Source organism: Molossus molossus, unplaced genomic scaffold (genome assembly GCF_014108415.1).
Source record: "Molossus molossus isolate mMolMol1 unplaced genomic scaffold, mMolMol1.p scaffold_m16_p_21, whole genome shotgun sequence".
NCBI lineage: Eukaryota > Metazoa > Chordata > Mammalia > Chiroptera > Molossidae > Molossus > Molossus molossus.
The window spans coordinates 44,997,651-45,014,989 of NW_023425357.1; the positions used below are offsets into that span (position 1 = coordinate 44,997,651).

The 17,339-nt window shown below is 43.8% G+C and overlaps 1 protein-coding gene across 2 annotated transcripts in view; it reads right to left on the bottom strand.

Annotated features, from left to right (window-relative positions):
- FTO (FTO alpha-ketoglutarate dependent dioxygenase) overlaps nucleotides 1-17,339 on the bottom strand; it is a 335,534-nt gene that overhangs the window by 169,951 nt on the left and 148,244 nt on the right. Inside the window, exons 6-9 of one of the 2 annotated variants that reach the window (XM_036274140.1) lie at nucleotides 16,530-16,673; nucleotides 9,555-9,674; nucleotides 8,119-8,285; nucleotides 7,908-7,987 (exon numbers count right to left, since the gene is read on the bottom strand). In XM_036274140.1, coding sequence (XP_036130033.1) covers nucleotides 8,157-8,285; nucleotides 9,555-9,674; nucleotides 16,530-16,673 — 393 coding nt within the window. In that variant the 3' untranslated portion in view covers nucleotides 7,908-7,987; nucleotides 8,119-8,156. Of the gene's footprint in view, nucleotides 1-7,907; nucleotides 7,988-8,118; nucleotides 8,286-9,554; nucleotides 9,675-16,529; nucleotides 16,674-17,339 lie in introns of those variants that run through there. The other variant, XM_036274139.1, reaches the window with a different exon arrangement.

The window sequence follows — 17,339 nt, forward strand, 5'->3', positions numbered from 1 at the left end:
TGTAGGCGAGCAGCAGAGATGAATATTAATATGCCTTCCATCATCAAAAGCTATTGCATACCCAAAGGATGATAAATATTTTAATCAGTTTTCAGCTTGCCTGGTGGAAGTCAGTTTACTCCTCGGGGATTTCCCTAGTTCTGTGCCCAAAACCTGCCCAGTGCCTGTCACTTTCCCTGTAGAACTTTAGAGATTTGTACTAAAAGTCCAGCTTTGTTGGAGAACTCATTTCATTGCATGGCAATTTTACTCTAGTAAGTTTTTCAAGAATAGGGAAATCTAAAATAATGAAGGATGCCAACAAGTGCAACAAAGCTCCGTGATTCTAAGTTTCAGCAACACAACTGCTCAGGGAAACTAATAGGCTACTTACATTTCTCATTTTAAAAAGAGAGAGATTTTTCGTATCTGCATAATCTATTTGTTGGTGATGGCTCAATCTCCAGGGTGCTAATGTCAAAGGCATAAAATAGGACGTTCTTTCATCCTCTGTGCTCTTGATATGTATTTTCTTTTAATGTCAAAGATGTTTTGGGGTATTGTTTGAAGGGTTATATTTGTTTAAAAATAAAAATAACCCCAAAATATTCCTGTTGAGCAGGACCTGACAGTCGCAGAAAACACAGAGCTAAAGAGAATTTATCCAAGGCCAGGCCGGTGAGCACGGGGTGAGGAAATGGCAGGACTGCAGCGCTGACCTCACGTCCATTCATCTCTTTAACAAGTAAGTGTCGAGTAGCTACTATGTATCCGACACTGCTCTAGGAGCAGGAAAATCACAGTGAATATGCCAAGCCGCCGCCCTCCTGAGGACTCCATTAGGTAGACAGACAGTAAACATCACCTGGCGGGCGGTGCAGAGGGATGGGAGCCCGGTGGGGCAGGCAAGGTGCTCTACAACAGCGAGCGAGCGAGCGAGAGCTCGGTCACAGAAACTCTCCCAGGGGCAGCGTGAGATCTGAAGGAGGGGGGGGAGGGAGACATGCAACTAACAGAGGAGAGAAGATTCCAGACAGGCCACAGCAGTGTGAGGCCCCGGGGCAGCAGAAAGCTGGGCATGAAAGCTGGGCATGCTCCAAACACCGAGAGGCGAGAGGCGGCTGGTGGAGGGGGTGGCAGATACTCCAGGGCTCCAAGCCCCGGGGCGAGGAAGCTGGATTTCTGAACCTGAGGGTGAGTTTCCAGGGGTGAAATAACCTGAACTATTTAAAGGAACACTGACAGGGTGGACGCAGGGTGGTGGAAGCAGAGGACATGGTGAAGTTCGGGGAGGGGATCAGATCATGAATATATTTAGAAAACAGAGCTAACTAAATTTGCGGATAAATCAGGACAACTCCATGGTTTTAGGCTGGGCAACTGGACCGTGCAAACACTTGGGCGGTGCAACCCTGAGAGAAAGGCTCGGGGGCTATGGGAATGGAGTTTGGTTTTGGATATGTTGAATTTGAGATACTGACTACGGCCTGCCTTTCCCAACTACTGGTCAGATGTCTCAAGAGGTGAGACCTAACACCAAGAAAATATTGATTTATTACAGGCATTGGCATATCCACCACTTCCATCTGTTAAAACATTCCACTGTAACTACATGAAAGTCTAGTGTTAAGTAAAATACAAGCCTTCTTCATCCCCCAACATCTGCTAAAGACGATCTCTGCATAATTCCTAGGTAGTTCATAACTGCTCATTTGATAATATTTAAATGAGAGATATATATTATCAAGCTACCGCCTGTTCCAAGTCTTTACCACCAAAACAGACATTTCTAACAACTGGAGATTCATTTTGAATATTGCCATAAGACTCCAGATTTTTATTTGAAGGCTAAGTATGTCAATTAATCAAAACCAAGTTTGCGATTATCTGAGGTTTTTATCCACATCAAGGAAAATTTTATGAATGAGATTGTCGCAGGTGGTTCCAGATGGACCGAGATCCTGGGGAGGAAATACAAAGAGTCCACCACGATCTGTGTATCAGGGAAAAGACGGTGTTCAAAATATCTTCTGCAAGTGATCACAGAGAAACTTTCGGGACCTGAAAAGACAACATATCACAGTTTCCTCTTGTTTAAAAAAAGGTCATTCTTTTGCAGATGTCAGACGAGAAGAGAGCAGGTGATGCTTGTTACCCTTGATGCATGAAAGCGCCAACTCAACGTGTTCCCAGAGCTCTCGGTAAGGCTTTGGCACTTGGAGCACATTTGTCCTTAGAGATATTTCTGCAAAATATGGAAAGATTCCCAGCCAGCCTTCCAGAGTGTTCCCGATAGCTCCAGGACCGGCCCTAGCTCTAGGGGAAGGGACATGAAAGAGGGGAGGGATGCTGTCGAAGGGGGAGTCCAACAAACGCCCTCTAAGGAGAGGTTTCTAAGTTGAAGACTTTTTACCCCTCCTCCTGAAATCACTCCTGGTGTTGCCTTGCATGTCTATGGAACTTCTGCCTCACAAGCCTTCTCATTAGATCATCATCATTTTCTTCACAAGGTAACACTTTTAAGGGCCATTCAATTAACCAACTTGGGGGAAATAAATCCTAAAATATCGATAACATCTCCAACAATTGGCACATTCTTTGGAAATCTTGCTTCCCTTTCAAAACTATAGGTTTGCTGATTTTTTAAAAACATAACTTCATTTTTCCAGAGATTCTTCTAGGATATTTCTTTATAATAAGATAATGACAGACTAAAGCTGAATTTAATGCCCCACTTCCCACTCTACCCCCCCACCCCCCCAAAAAAACTAGGAGGAAATAATGTACACATTTGTTTTATGCTGTATCTTATCCTGGAAAAATAAAAATCCCTGTCACCCCAATCTGGCACCAGGGTTTCTCGGATCACATCTGAAATGATAGGATGGTTTGCTAACCAATGGAATCCCAAATAAATTCCTGCAGCCCCAGCTACACGGGCACCCCAGGGAGAAGTAGCAGGATTTTCCCACCTTTCTATCAATTGGAATTCCAGGATAGTTAAAATAATTTCAAACAAAAGAATTCATCTATTAAATGTGTATGTGTGTGTGTGTGTGTGTTTATAGTGTGTGAAATGTGTGTGTGTGTTTAACAATGGCTAGCAGAATTTATCTAAAGCCTATGAAATCATGGCTAAAATAGAAATTTTGACTGTTTATTCCAGGTCTTCGCTCGACACACTAACAAGAGTGAAGAGAGACAGCGAGGTTTCTCTTGGAATTTCCCAGCTCCTGTCACTTTGCTTCACCATCTCCGGCATGTTTTAGCCTTGTTCCCATTGTGTGCAGAGCAGAGGCCTGGAGCGGCCTCTTAACATTCCTGGGGTAAAACAGGCACATTCTAGTACTTGGTACCAATAAAGCTCAACTCACACGGCTCACTGAAGGGTTAAAAACAGAAAGTCCTACCCACTGGTTTGCTCTGATGTTCTTGGAGATATTGTCACTGGATGTATCCTCAGTAGAATTCTATTCAACACCTCTGTCTTTAAGTACAAAGCTGTAGGCTGTAGCAGCTTTAAGAAACATAAGTATCCCTTTTTTCTGCTGCACAGTATCTGTGTGTGAAATTCTCTAAAGGGGTTTAAGTATTTACCCTGAACACTATCAGACGAGTTCTAAATTTTTCCTTATCCAGTTGCAAAAACACTTCAAAGAGAATCATAAACACAGTCCTTTGTGCTTTCGATGCACATTCTGTTTCTAAGGCTTAAGCCTGAATTCTCTTGGAATTGTAAATTTCTTCCCCAAAAAGACAGGATACGCAATCCTTTTTTTCCCCAATCATTACTGAGTTTGTAACAACGAAGGGAAAAAATGGAAAAATCTGAGGCAAATCCAGAAGGCAATCAAAGAAGGAATAAAAACGTGTTAAAAGTGCATCGCTAAATCACATGTACAGTCCCCCCATTCACTCTCAATGGAATGGCGCAGCTGTGGGGATTGGAGCAGGGGGTGGGGAGGCCGGGAACAGAAAGCACCAACCTCGGGGAACACATTTAAGACAATAAAAATTATATGAGCCAAGGGTTTTAAGCCACATGTGGCTGAAAAGTGACTTTTTTCCTCGTTTTTTCCAAATTTGCAAAGCTAACCATTGCAGTCCCCAAACTCAGTGTCTGCGCACATAACTTGAGCTATTGGGTGCGTGTGACTGTTTGCCTGCCTCCGATCTGTGCGTGTCCTGAGCCACTCAGCACTGTGCCAGTCAAAAAGGGGAGGAGGGAATTTACATTTTAATTTAAAACCACTGGCCACCTCCCACCAGATCCTAAATGACTAATATTTTCCTGCTCTTACATCAGAAATGCTAACTCTGGAAAATGGAAGGCAGGATTATGTGAGCAAATATAATTTGGTATACACATGAACACTAAAGGGGAGAATATACATAAATATATATGCATACACATACATGTATGTTAGTGACTTCACCATCTCCAGGGACAAAAAAATTAATATTTATTTATACATTTTCTTCCTCATACCCCACCCCCAAATCTTTCATCCTAAAAGAAAGTTTAAAATGAACTTGGCTAACTATACTGTAATACGATGGCAAGGGCCAGCACACTCCGTATATATTTCTGTATATTTCGATACATGAAAAGGCGGCCTTGTCTATTCAGTCACCAAGATTCTGACCTAAAGCACGGTGGCGACAGCTCATTGATCTCTCCAGAAGCAAACAGAGCCCCTCAGATGCACCCGCACTGACGGGCTGGACGGCAGCAGGCGCGCCCGCGGCAGGAGTCTCGCGTGAACGCGCAGGCCGGAACGACGAGGGAAAGGGCAGGACTCATCTCGAAATTAAGCTATTGCAACTGGCTTGTAAAGGACAACCTCCACATTCTTCAGTCGCTTTCTCTCTTAAAACTTTAACAAGACACGGGTAACGGTATTAAATAAAACACCTACTCATTTTCCACATCTCCTGTTCTCCTGTGCCAAATTTGAACATAAATGGGTAGAATTAAATGTAGCCTATGGCTTACCTACCATAATTACATGTTGTGTTTTACACTGCTTCGAAATGGATACATTAAAATAATCCCGTCTTGGCTCCTACCCGCTAAAGTCAACAAGGCCTAGCGAGGCCAAGGGCCGTGGAAGGCGTGGCCACCCCAGCCAGGACCAAGGAACTGTCAAGACAGGAAATGCCATTCAAGACATAAAAAAGCCACCAGGATCTACTCTTCTCCTGGGGAAAAAAAAGGCAATGAAAAAAGCATGAAGACATTTCTCTCCAGTATAGAAATCATTGGTACTTCTGCAAATGTTTACTCTGGAAACTCTTCTAGAATATTTCCACAGGATTATACCAAATTGAGCTTTTTTTTTTCTTTAAGGTCAGAAAGAAATGAATAAATGTCATCAATTTAAAGGACACCACCCCTAGCATTCTTTTCTGCCTCGCTGTGAATTCGATAGTGTTCAACATTTTCCAGGTGAAATGAATGTCAGTGTCGCCGAGTGCGACGCGGGCCCCGGAGACAGCGGTCTCTCCGCCGCATCTCGGCCGCGGCCAGGCTTCCGCCTCACGGGAGGTTTCAGCTTTTCACATTTCTCCTCACCCGGCAGCAAAGCTCGCAGGGCTCCTTTCAAATGGTAACTCGCTTATCCTGAGGAGTCTGCTCAGAATACAGTGATCTTGAACGTGGGGTGGTGGGTTGGTTTAGAAAAAATAAAATACAAATATTTGAAGAGTGCTACAGCGGTCTCACGCCTTCCTGAACAGACAGCGGAGGGAGAGGAAAGGTTAGGCTACGTTCCTGGTTAGAAGAAAGCGCCGTGTTGCTTTGGGGTTAATTCAGGAGGCAATATTCAAGGAAAATGTGATATTTTATCAGAATGCCATTCAAATCGAAGGTCTAACATTTCCATCACAAGAGCATGCACGGAGCAATCTGTCCTCGGGAGGGAACTGGCGAGAACACACAGTGCGACAGGAACGGGGCCGCTCGGTCGGGGCACGGGCGGCAGAGGCTGGGGAATCGAAGAGACCGCTGACTCAACTTTCTGAAATATGTGACTGGTTATGACACGCGAGGCGGTTACCGTTAATGGCAGGAACGGGGTTTCCGAGCTCATTCTCCATTCTTCTTCTCTAGCCTACCTGAGACCACACCTTCCAACCACAAAGTGAAAATAAGAACACAGACAGAGCCACAGAGCAATTACAACGCCAGTCTCTTCGCCGAGACAAGGGCTGTCGAAGGTTGTGTTACTCATAAGCAGAGGGGAAAAGTAATGTGCATATTGCCTGAGGTTTTTTGTTTTATTTTCTCGCCAAAAGAGATCAATGCCATGTTGGGGAACAGACAAAAGACATTAATTAGAGAAGTCTTTCCACCACACACATGTGACTTGCGATTCAAAAAACAAAAAGCATAAAGATAAAGAAGAATCATTTGTCTAAGAGGATAATAATTTTTAGTAATATATTCCCTGGAAGCCATGTGAATGCGTTCAGAAATGCTGTTTAGATTAGCCTAATTCTATAGAATCCAAATGTGCACCAAACTCTGTACTTTTTATGTTAAATTGCTGTTGAATTTGTTAACCCACAACTGATTTCCTGTGTTATGGAATCTTGGAGATTACAGCTAACTTGGAGCAACAGGGATAATTCTTGACAGTTAGTGGTACATTTGTATGCATTTTCCTGAAAGGCTCTCATCTGGGGGCCTCAGACTGGTAGCTCAACATTGCCCCCTACTGCTTGCAACTGAAAAATAGGAGGTGGGCTTGGTGCAAAGGAGGAATCGAACCGGCCAGTGCCAAGTGCACTAACACCAGATGGTCCCGCACAAACAGAACCACAGAGGCATGCACTTTTCCAGTGACTATTCTCTTCTGGCTCCCCCAATCGCAAAAATAAATTATTATGAATTTGTTCAAAGTCATTAAAAAAGGCTTGAAGCAATGCTTAAATTTAATTTAGAAGTACTATCCCTTTTATCTTGGCCCAAACCTTCAGTCTGCTGATAGTGATCGTCCGGAGGCTTTGCTGCGAGACACTGAGGCCATTCATTCTGCTCAGAACACTTAGTAACGCCACACCGACGGCAGGCAAGCTCCCTCTGGAGAGTTCCCAAGACTGCTCTTCTTTCTGGGTATTTTTTACATGAGCGTTATAAAGTAAATAGAAGATATTCTACCTCATGTGCCATCGCCACCAAATTTTAAGAAAACACAAACATTATAAATAAATCTCTCAAATGAATTCACAATGAACATCACTGGCAAGCTCACACTAACAAAGATTTCACTTTTTTTCCTTTAACTTGAATAAAAGCAACTGAAAAACATTTTTTTTTTTTATCCTCACCCAAGGACATTTTTCCATCTTTTGTTCAGACAGAGTGGGAGGGAGAGAGAGAGAGAAAGAGAAACATCGATGTGAAAGGGACACATCAAGTGGTTGTCACCCACACAACCCAACCAGGGCCGGGGACAAACTGCAGCCGAGGTATGTGCCCACAGCAGGAACCGAACCCGGGTCTCTCTGGACCGCAGGCCGACGCTCTAACTGCTGAGCCAAACTGGCCAGGGCCTGAAAAACATTCTTAACAAAATCAGTGAGTTCTGTTCATATTTGTCTGTCAATTCTAATTCACAGCGTTGTCAAATTACAATCTTAAAGTCAAGCTGACATCTTCAAGTCAAGGTTCAGCAATTAAAGAAGTTCAAACTCAGATGTAAATGGACAAAACCAGAATTGGGGGCGGGGAGATGGCTGGAAATTGAAGTTGCCTTTACATATCCATCCCATAAAAGTGGAGCACACCCTGAACAGGCTAAGTTTAGGAACAGAACGAACGGAGGAGACGTAGGCACGGACTTTTCATTACCTCCAGCTCGGGCTGACGATGCTCAGCTCGCACTGACTCATTTCTACGCAGGACTCCCTTTCTGGACACTCTCGGTGCTCTACAAGGAGGGTTCAGCATTCCTCCCGCGGACACACAGCCAGGAAAAGCATGGTTTCAGAGTGGAGGAGACGTCTGGAAAACAGGGACTTCTGCATCCTGACCCAGGCTTTTCACCCAGGGCCTCTCCAGGGCTGTGACTTGACATTTTCATTAGGATAAAATGGAGATGAGCAATAGCTACCCGTATTTGCAGATGAGCTCACCTTCCAGCACATTTCAAAGTCTGCGCAGTGCTGCTCTCTCAAGAGTTCAGCAGGCTTTTATCACTTTCCCACCACGCTCCAAATTCAACTGTTTGGAGGCGGAAGGCCAGGACCCTGGAGCTGGCGTTCCTGAGTTCAAATCCCAGCTCCCCGCTTACGGTGATGACCTGGAGGAAGTGATGTAGACCTTTTGTGCTTCAGTCTCCTCATTTGTAAAACAGGGAGAATAACACCTACTTTATGGGGTTGTCCTAAAAGTAAAATAAGTTATGTATAAAGCATTTAGAATAGTGTCTGGTACTTAGTGTCATGGAAGTATCTGTTCTTATTACTACTAGTTAAATTAAGACTCACTTCAAGCCCTCCATGTGGCCTCTACACCTTCCAGCTACATTTCCTGTCACGTCCCCTGAATTCCTGGGCTCATCAACTCCCTCAATTCTGATCTTGTATATACACTTCCTAGAGCCTAAATTCCTCTCCAAGTGCCCTATCCAACCCTACTCTCCCCAAAGGTCCCCAAAAGCCACATCTGATGCTTCACAACAGTCCCAGCTCCAGTGGTCCGAATTTAATACGCCTTGCTCTGGACCGTGATTTTCAACAATCTCTACTACAGAGTTTCAGGTAAGCTAATGTAACACCTGGCGGCACTCGGGTCTCCCTCCTTGTTGAACTGAAGGCCGTGGTTACACGCACAAGCCATGGAGCCAGACGGGGCTCCGCCTCGCCATGCCACTTGCTGGGGCCCCTGGGCAAGGCGCTCACTCCTTTGCCTTGGCTTGCACATCTGTGAGTGAAGACTCATCACAGTTTCCGCAGCTCACAGGACTGTTGTAAGAAGTTTAAAAGTTAATAGCGGGCTCTGGCCGGTTTAGCTCAGTGGTTAGAGTGTCAGCCTGCAGACCAGAGAGTCCGGGTTCAGTTCCCGCTAAGGGCACGTACCTCGGTTGCAGTTTGTCCCCGGCCCCAGTTGGGGTCGTGTGGGTGGCAACCACTTGATGTATCTCTTTCACATCAATGTTTCTCTCTCTCTCTTCCCCCCTCTCTCCCTGAAGATAAATGCACACCAAAAAAAAGTCCTCAGGTGAGAATAAAAAACAATTTTTTTTAAAAAGTTAACAGTAGGAAACCCCTTAGAATAATGCTGGTGCACACAGAAATGCAGATAAATTGTAGGTATTGTTACATTGTTCTCCCCTCATTGTTACTTCCTGGAGCATCTAACACAGCGCCTTATATGTACATGTTCAAAACATGTTCATTCCACTGAACCGAGGTCATAGTGACAAAATCCTGGCTGTTCCATCACCTTACTGAAAGTGACCGAACTCCATAATTCAGAATAGTTACATATGCATTTACCTATGCAGATTAGGCAGCAGAGATTCATACAGCACTTTCCCGGAAACGGGTCCCGGACACCCCGTACTCACCACACCTTCCATCTTCCTCCACATTTCTTCCAGCTGAGTCATGGGCTGACACCACCAGTCAGTACACTTTTCGTATCGATTCCCTTGAAACCAAAACTGTCTCAGCCACTCGAACTCGACCTGTGGACCGTAGAGACCAGGTGGTGGTTACAACGCCCTCGTGACGGCCGATCAAGGACGATGACATCATCACTCAGTTCTCCTCCAGTAGCTTCACAGCCAGAGGATGAGAGAAGGCGAGAGGCTCAGCCTAACCAGGTCCAGTCTAACCTGGAGTCCCCAGAGCATGTGTGCGAAGTTGAGGAAAGAGTCAGCTTCACGCTCAGTGAGACGACCAACTCAGGCTGGGGAGGGATTGGGAACCACATGTATCAGCTGAAGTCAATCAACAACAAATACTGAGATCCTGAAGTATAGAGCAGCCGGCACTGTGTGTGACGGGAAAGATTCAATCAAACAAAGTATGTTTTTATTGATATCTGTATTAGAGATTAGCAGTAAGAGCAAAATACAAACACGTGTTAGAAGATCTCAATTTTAAGTTTCTTAGATTTAAAATAAATAAAGAATTTCACTGTGGGCCAGGAGGAGCTGGTGATGATGTCAACCCATACAACTAAACAACATAAAGGTAATTAGAGGCATGCACACATTAACCCCCCGGAGCCGGTCCAATCCTGCTTTTCACCTTAGGGCAAATGACACCGAAGAGGAGCAAACTCACTAGCCACGCCCTTTCCTTCCTAGGACCCCACAAGGATAAACCTATACTGTGTCCTCAGCAGTCCTCCTTCCATTCTACCCACCCCAGCTACAGACCAGGCAGCCCACCCCGCCCCGGTCTCAGGGCACGTGATCTGGGCAGAGCTGCAGCCCTAATACCAGGGCTCAGCCCACCACATTCCTCTGGTCACAGAACTGGACAGGGGGGACTAGGCCTGTGTGGAGTCAGAACAAGTCTTGAGACTGCAGACTGTCAGAAGAACAGGAAGAGGATTCGGCAGCCATCCTGCTGAATGGGAAGAACGGAGGCAAGAGAGTCGGAATGAACGGATCAAAACCAGGGCCTGGTAACATCAACTGACTCTTGATCAAGCTATTGCCAATGCCCTTTTTTGTTGAAACCAATTCAGGTTGTGTTTTCTGTCCCTGCCACTGAAACAATCCCCATATATGTACACGAGAGGTTAAGATAAGCTTTGTAAAGATAAGAAATGGTTTCCCATCTATTTCCCAGGTCTCCTCTCACAGATCTTCAAGTAGAAAATCAAATTTTACCATCAAAGTACAACTCCATTCATTCCCCAAACTCTTCTTACCTCCACCCTCTAAAGAGACTTTCAGAGCTTAATGTTGGGTCAGCTGGCTTTGCAGAAATAATCATGTTCCATATACACGCACAGAGCTACTACAATTGTCACCTGCTGCCACAAAGAAATTTTTGTTTGTTTATCCATATTGAACTTTCATGAAGCAAACAAAAGCAACTTGTGAAAAGTTAACAATGGCGAAAATGGCTCAAATAACTAAGCTGAGAACACCAAGTCATGAGAAAGGGTTTGAGTTCACATTAACTAAATGTTTGTTTGATATGTAGAAGTGATTTCAGTTAAAGCTGTTTAAGCAAACAAACAAACAAAAGAATATAGACAATGTTAAGACAATAGTTGCTAAACCTTACCTCTGGGATTAAAAGACCGTGGCCAGCAGAAGTAAACCTGACTGCTTTGAAAGCAGAATAAAAATACAAGTGTATATGGTTCAAGTTCTCTGAAGGTACAGTTTTAACAACATTGTTTACTACAAGAAAATAAAGAGTTCTGTTTAATAGAGTTGACATGAAATTGGTTCACACCATAGAAATAGACTGTCAGCAAAACACCAAGCCCTGTGTTAGGGAGAGTGGAAAAGTTTTAAAGTTTTTGTATCTTTGGGCTGGTTATTTCCATTGATTAGGACAAAACATGTAAGTCTTGGCAACCATGATATCCCAGAAAATAAAGTAGATGATCATATGTATGTAGTTCATTCAATCTATCAGGGTACACAAGAGTCTGGATTTCAGTACATTAAAACTCAGAAGCAAGGAGAGGGGCATACCTGGAGACAGCTAGCAGACAAGAGCAAAGAAAGACCCTGTCCTTTTCAGTAAATGAGGATTTCACCTTCCTGCTTAGATGTGTACCTATCTTTCAAGGCAAACAATGCCATCATTCAGAATAAGGGCCCTGGAATCCATTCAAAACTGGCAGCAGTACTGAACAGCCCCCTATCATCTATAAAACAGAGATAGCTGCATAATAGCCACATCGGTTTGCGGTGAGGATTAGGTGGGTTAACGACGATAGTAACGTCCCACCAGATGCACTTGCTGGATGCTGAGACCAGGAAGTGAACAAGGCCACAAGGCCTAGAACTTATTGTCTTTGAGGATCTCGCCATCATATTTCCTGAGAAGAAAAATCTCTAAGGTCCATGTCCATTCATGTCCACTCCTCTCTCTGGCCAGCTAGAAAAGTTCAACACTGAGGACTTAGTCCCAGCAGAGTTCCGCTCTTGAGTGAAAGTATGCCCATGAGATACCATCTTGGGGAGCATCAGATCCACTGGCATGCGTTTTATTCTTCTCCATAACCTGACCTTTTCATTTCAGTATTGTGGGCAAAATATTATAGGATTGTAATCAAATGCCACTCTCACCAGTTCCCTCATTGCCAAGAGAAGTAGTTGGCTCCTTTCTTAAAATTAATTAAAGACGGAAAAAAATTCCAGCTTCTTGCTTCAGAGTTGAAGTTACAAAAAAAGGAAGAAGGAAAAAAAAAAAAAAGCTGGGTTGTCTGCCCCCTCAAGCCCTGGGGATAAGAAAGGAGGGCCATGGGGTGGACCCTGCATGACAGCCAAAGGATGAGGACTCAGAATAGAATGGGGGCCTTCCTTCAGGGCTCCAAAAAATTAGTCTAATCACATCGACAGGCGGTCAAGTTCTAGCCAGGACCGGAAGAGGATCTATCCCCTCCCCAGAGCCTGGACCCTCGGGAAGGCTCCAGCCATGAGAGCAGGAATAAGAGACAAGCCGTCAGAAGGGGAGCTGCTGACAGTGGCCAAGGAACCCTCCATGGGTTATGGTGATCCCCAAAGATGTGGGCAGCGGGGAGACCACAACCAAGAGCTCTCTTGAGGCTCTTACAGGTCATGATGCTGATCAACCAAACGCCCAGGTTTCCATCCTGCACCTAATGGAAGTTCCCTAGAATGCCCACAGGTATCAGAAGGATCTTAAAGGACCTCTGAGTCATCACAGGAAAATGAAAACATGTTCATAATGCTGTTAATTTCATAGCTGTGACCCATAAACCCATCTCTATAATCCTCAGAACTATCCCTCACCTGCCTTCTCTGTGGAATACCAAAAACAGAGACCAATCAAGGAAAGCTTTTGTCCTAGAAATGTCTAGGAAAAGTCTGAAGGGGAGGAGGAAACAGAATGCACCCACCCACCTGAACATTCTTGGACCTTGGACACTTAGGCATTTGGAAAGCGAAGCCTAGGAGATTCTGAAATCATATTTCTGAGATTCTACATCACCGTGCATTACTCTTACAAATCACCGTGCAAATCATCTCCATTACCCTTACAAGTAAGCAAATGCCGCCTAATTTTTCTTCTGCCAAGTTAGTGTGGGCTCTTGATTTGATCCCAGGTCAGCTCATGGAGTTCCTTCATGAGATGTGTGAACATGGCCAAAGGTGTCAACAGCTCATTATAATCACTGAGAAAGACCTTAGACCAGGGAGCCATGCTAAGGTCCCATCTACAAAGAGCTACCCTATGAGGACCTTTCACAATAGCTCTGATCAGAACAAAACGAGAACCGAAGGATGTCACTGAATGACACATGCCTCTGGGGGAAACTGGCTAGGGAAAGAGGCTAGATTCTACATTTCACATTTTCAAGAAGGAAAACAAATTATTCAAGAACACAGAGGGAGATTCTGCTTATAACAAAAATCTTTTCTAAGCATCTAAGTTAGAAAAAATATATATATCTTCTTGTGGATTCCGTTCCAATCCCAAAGTTCCCACATTGCTTAGTTAGAAACCATCCAAGACAAGGAAAACAAGCCACTTCTAAACCCACACAGCCTGAAAGCCTGCAGCACATAAAACCAAGGACTTCACCCTATAATTAGTCCAGCAAAGGCACATTGCCTTTAAGAAAGGGCAGAGCAAACAAGGAGGACCCGTGGTGACTACGATGGACATTCATGCTTTAACAACAGGACACAGCAGAGTCTAAGTCTTCGCATGCTTAACCCCAGCCAACTTGGACAGTGAAAGAACAGTGTCTGACGACGTGCCCTGTCATATGGATTTAGTTCCTAAGTAAGGAGATGACCTTAAAGAATCAAAGATTGGAGGATGGGGAAGACTGGAACGCACGCTATTTCGATCCAGGTTCTCTCTCCCCATTCAGGCACAGGCTAGCCTCAGGGACTAAGGTCTCTGCTCCATTGCTAACATATGCAATGTCAAAAGCAGCCATCTACTTTCTGAAGCAAATGTACTCAGATGACAATATTCTAGATAAACAGTATGTTTTTTGTCGATTTCTCCCACCCATTGATGATAGCAAAACATCAGAGTCACAGACGAAGACCAGAAGGACGGGGAAGAAAACAGTCCAGGTGCATGGTAATGAGAGCATCCATTCTGCCAGCTCAACTCCTAAACTTGCAAGGTTTTTAGAGAAGGAAATAGCTGCACTTCTGTGTGAGAATTTCTTCACTACAAATATTGACAAAGATATAACTGTGCTCCCAAGTCTAATTCAGTGAGGTCGCCAGGCCCATAAACGCTTATTATTCCCACAGTTCTAGCTATAAGCAATGTCTGGCAAGGACAGATGGGAGAGAACATGGGACACTGGTCAGATACAGTGAAGGAAAGAAAGTCAGTCGTGGTTTGGCTTAGCATTGGAAGTGGTTATTGTTGCCTTTGGGTCTACAAATTATGGCCATGTTTCACAAACTGTGGGGAAGCTCACAAGACGTTAAATATCTTTTCTTTAATATGTTTTTTCATTGATTTTTAGAGAAAGAGGGAGAGAGAGAGAGAGATAGAAACATCAATGGGAGAGACAAATGGATTGGCTGCCTCCTGCACACCCCATACTGGGATCGAGCCCATAACCTGGGCATGTGTATCCTGACCGGGAATTGAACTGGTGACCTCTTGGTCCGTGGGTCGATAATCAGCCAACTGAGCCACACCAGCAGGGCTAAAGATACTATATTCCATTGTTTCTCCTCTGCTCAAAATCCCTAATGACTCCCCATTTCCTGCAGGTAAAAAGGGAAGTCCTTGTCCCCTCCAGAGACCTTCAAACCTTTAGGTACCATCTGTGTGACCTCATCTCCTATAAGTCACAGCCTCACTCCCACCACTCAAATCAAACTATGCCTTAACTAATCATGAACAGAGTCTTCACCCCGGTTGGTCCCTCTACCCAAACTGTTCCTCAAATATCCACCAGGCTTACTCCCTCACCTACTTCAAGTCTCTGCTCAGAGGATGTCTTCTCAGTGGGATGTTCTCTACTGATTTTAATCTCTATCACCTTCCTCTGACTGACTGGATTTTTACAAGCATCTAACATACTAGATAATTAACCAATGTGTTTAGTTGATTATTTATTGTCGCCTCCATGCAAGAGAACATCTTTTTTTTTTTTTTACCTGTGTATCCTAGAGCACCCAGAAGAGTGTCTGGCACAGGTTCCATTATTATTTGTTGAAAAAAATGAATGAGAATATTTCTGTATTCCAAATTCTCCATCAATCCTTCCAATTATACCAAAGAGAACGTCTCAGACTGCTGATGACTTTCAACAGTTCTCTTCCATTTGGTAAATTCTTTTCTCCTTTCAGTCATTTTTATTGTTTGTTTTGTTTTGTTGTTGTTTTGTTTTGTTTTGCGGTATAATTTGCCCAATATAAAATTAACCCATTTCATGTGTAGAATTCAATGACATTTAGAAAACTTCTCAAGGTGTGCCCTAATTTCCCTTCTTAACAGAATGAATAAAGGCTCAGAGCCTTCTCTCAGCAAGACCAGCAGCTGGAATTGAGTAACACTGCTCTGTTTTCACTGGTTATATTTTTCTGGTTACTTTTCTTTTGGCTAGTGATACTGGCTTTCCACTTACAGTGGTAATATAAAGTTTCCTTCTTAAAGAAATGTATTTATATAGAAATGAGTTGATTTAGACAATGGATTAAATAGATAAAAATATATGTAGTCCAAAGATGAAGAACAATTGAAAGGTTACTAATGAGAACAGTAAAGTTTGCAAAACTGACCGGTGGGATCCAGATCTGTGGGTCTCACGAACTGCAGAATTAGAACTAATAAGCAAAAAGCAAGTCACTGACACTTGCTTCTAGGGTCCACCCTCAATTCCCATCAGATCCATTGGGAGACTGTTCTTCATGGGTCTATTGTGTTTCTGTACTGTAAGCAAGAAAATGTCCTTTGTTTCAGACTCTCATTGCAAGGATCTTTGTATAGTGAACAGCCTTGAAACATATAGTTTCTTCCTCCAGAACAAAGGGCAGGTTTGCCAAAAGACTTAGAGGATAAAGATAGTGTCTTGAATTGTAGTCAAGGACAGAGTTGCTTACTGCCTATTATAAAAGATTCAGGTTCCCTTAGCTTGGGTTCCTCTCCTATAATGCAACCCCTCCATGTGCACATGCTATCTGGTCCACCTTACATTGTCCCGTGGAAATAGAGGTTTAGAGAACTGGCACAAAAATGTTGATACTCTGGCTACTGCTACTGTTGTAAGTAATAAAAACTGTCCTTTGTCTCTGGGAGTCCCATATCTTACATTCATATGAAACTATGGCAGATTAACTTGTAATTTGCAAATAGGGAAGGATCTCAGACCCTTCACAATTCTTCAAAATCCTCACCTCATTGTGGATTTCTTCTCCTTGTTTCAAAACTGCAGGCTCCAAGGACTTCAGTGAGACATCGCCACTGTCTTTCACATCACAGACATTCTGCAGAGCCAACTGGCAGCGCTTTAGGATGTAATCCAAGGTTCCCGTCGAGCACTGCAAAGGGAACCAGAAATACAGATTATAAGCAAATTCCAAGTTTGCCATGCCTCTTCCTAGAACAGTTCACATTTGTCCCCTTTCTGTACATTCACCTGTCACCCTCACAACTCAGCCTATACTCTTGAACTTAAGAATTATTGCAGTGGCCTGCCCACTGACCTCTGTGCTACCAGCTTGACCTCACCTGGGTCACTGATCTTGCTGGTTTTCTCTTATTATGTAGGCCTCATGTTACTAACTAAAAAGTAAGCTCCCTTGCCCTGGCCAGTTAGGCTCAGTGGTTAGAGCGTCTGCCCACGGACCAGTGAGTCAAGGATTTGATTCTGGCTAAAGGGCACATACCTCGGTTGCAGTTTGTCCCTGGCCCTGGTCAGGGTCGTGTGGGAGTCAACCAGTCAATGTGTCCCTCTCACGTGAATGTTTTTCTCTCTCTCTCTTTCTCTCTCTCCCCCCTCCCCCCTCCCTCCCACTCTATCTGAAGATAACTGGAAAAGTATCCTTGGGTGAGGATTAAAAAAAGTAAGCTCCCTCAGGCTAAGACACTATCATGTATATGTAGAATATGTAAATACTTATATATTATAAATATATATTTATATGTCCTAAACGTAAAAGAAAGTTAATAAGTAGTTATTGGATGAATAACTAATCAACCAAGAA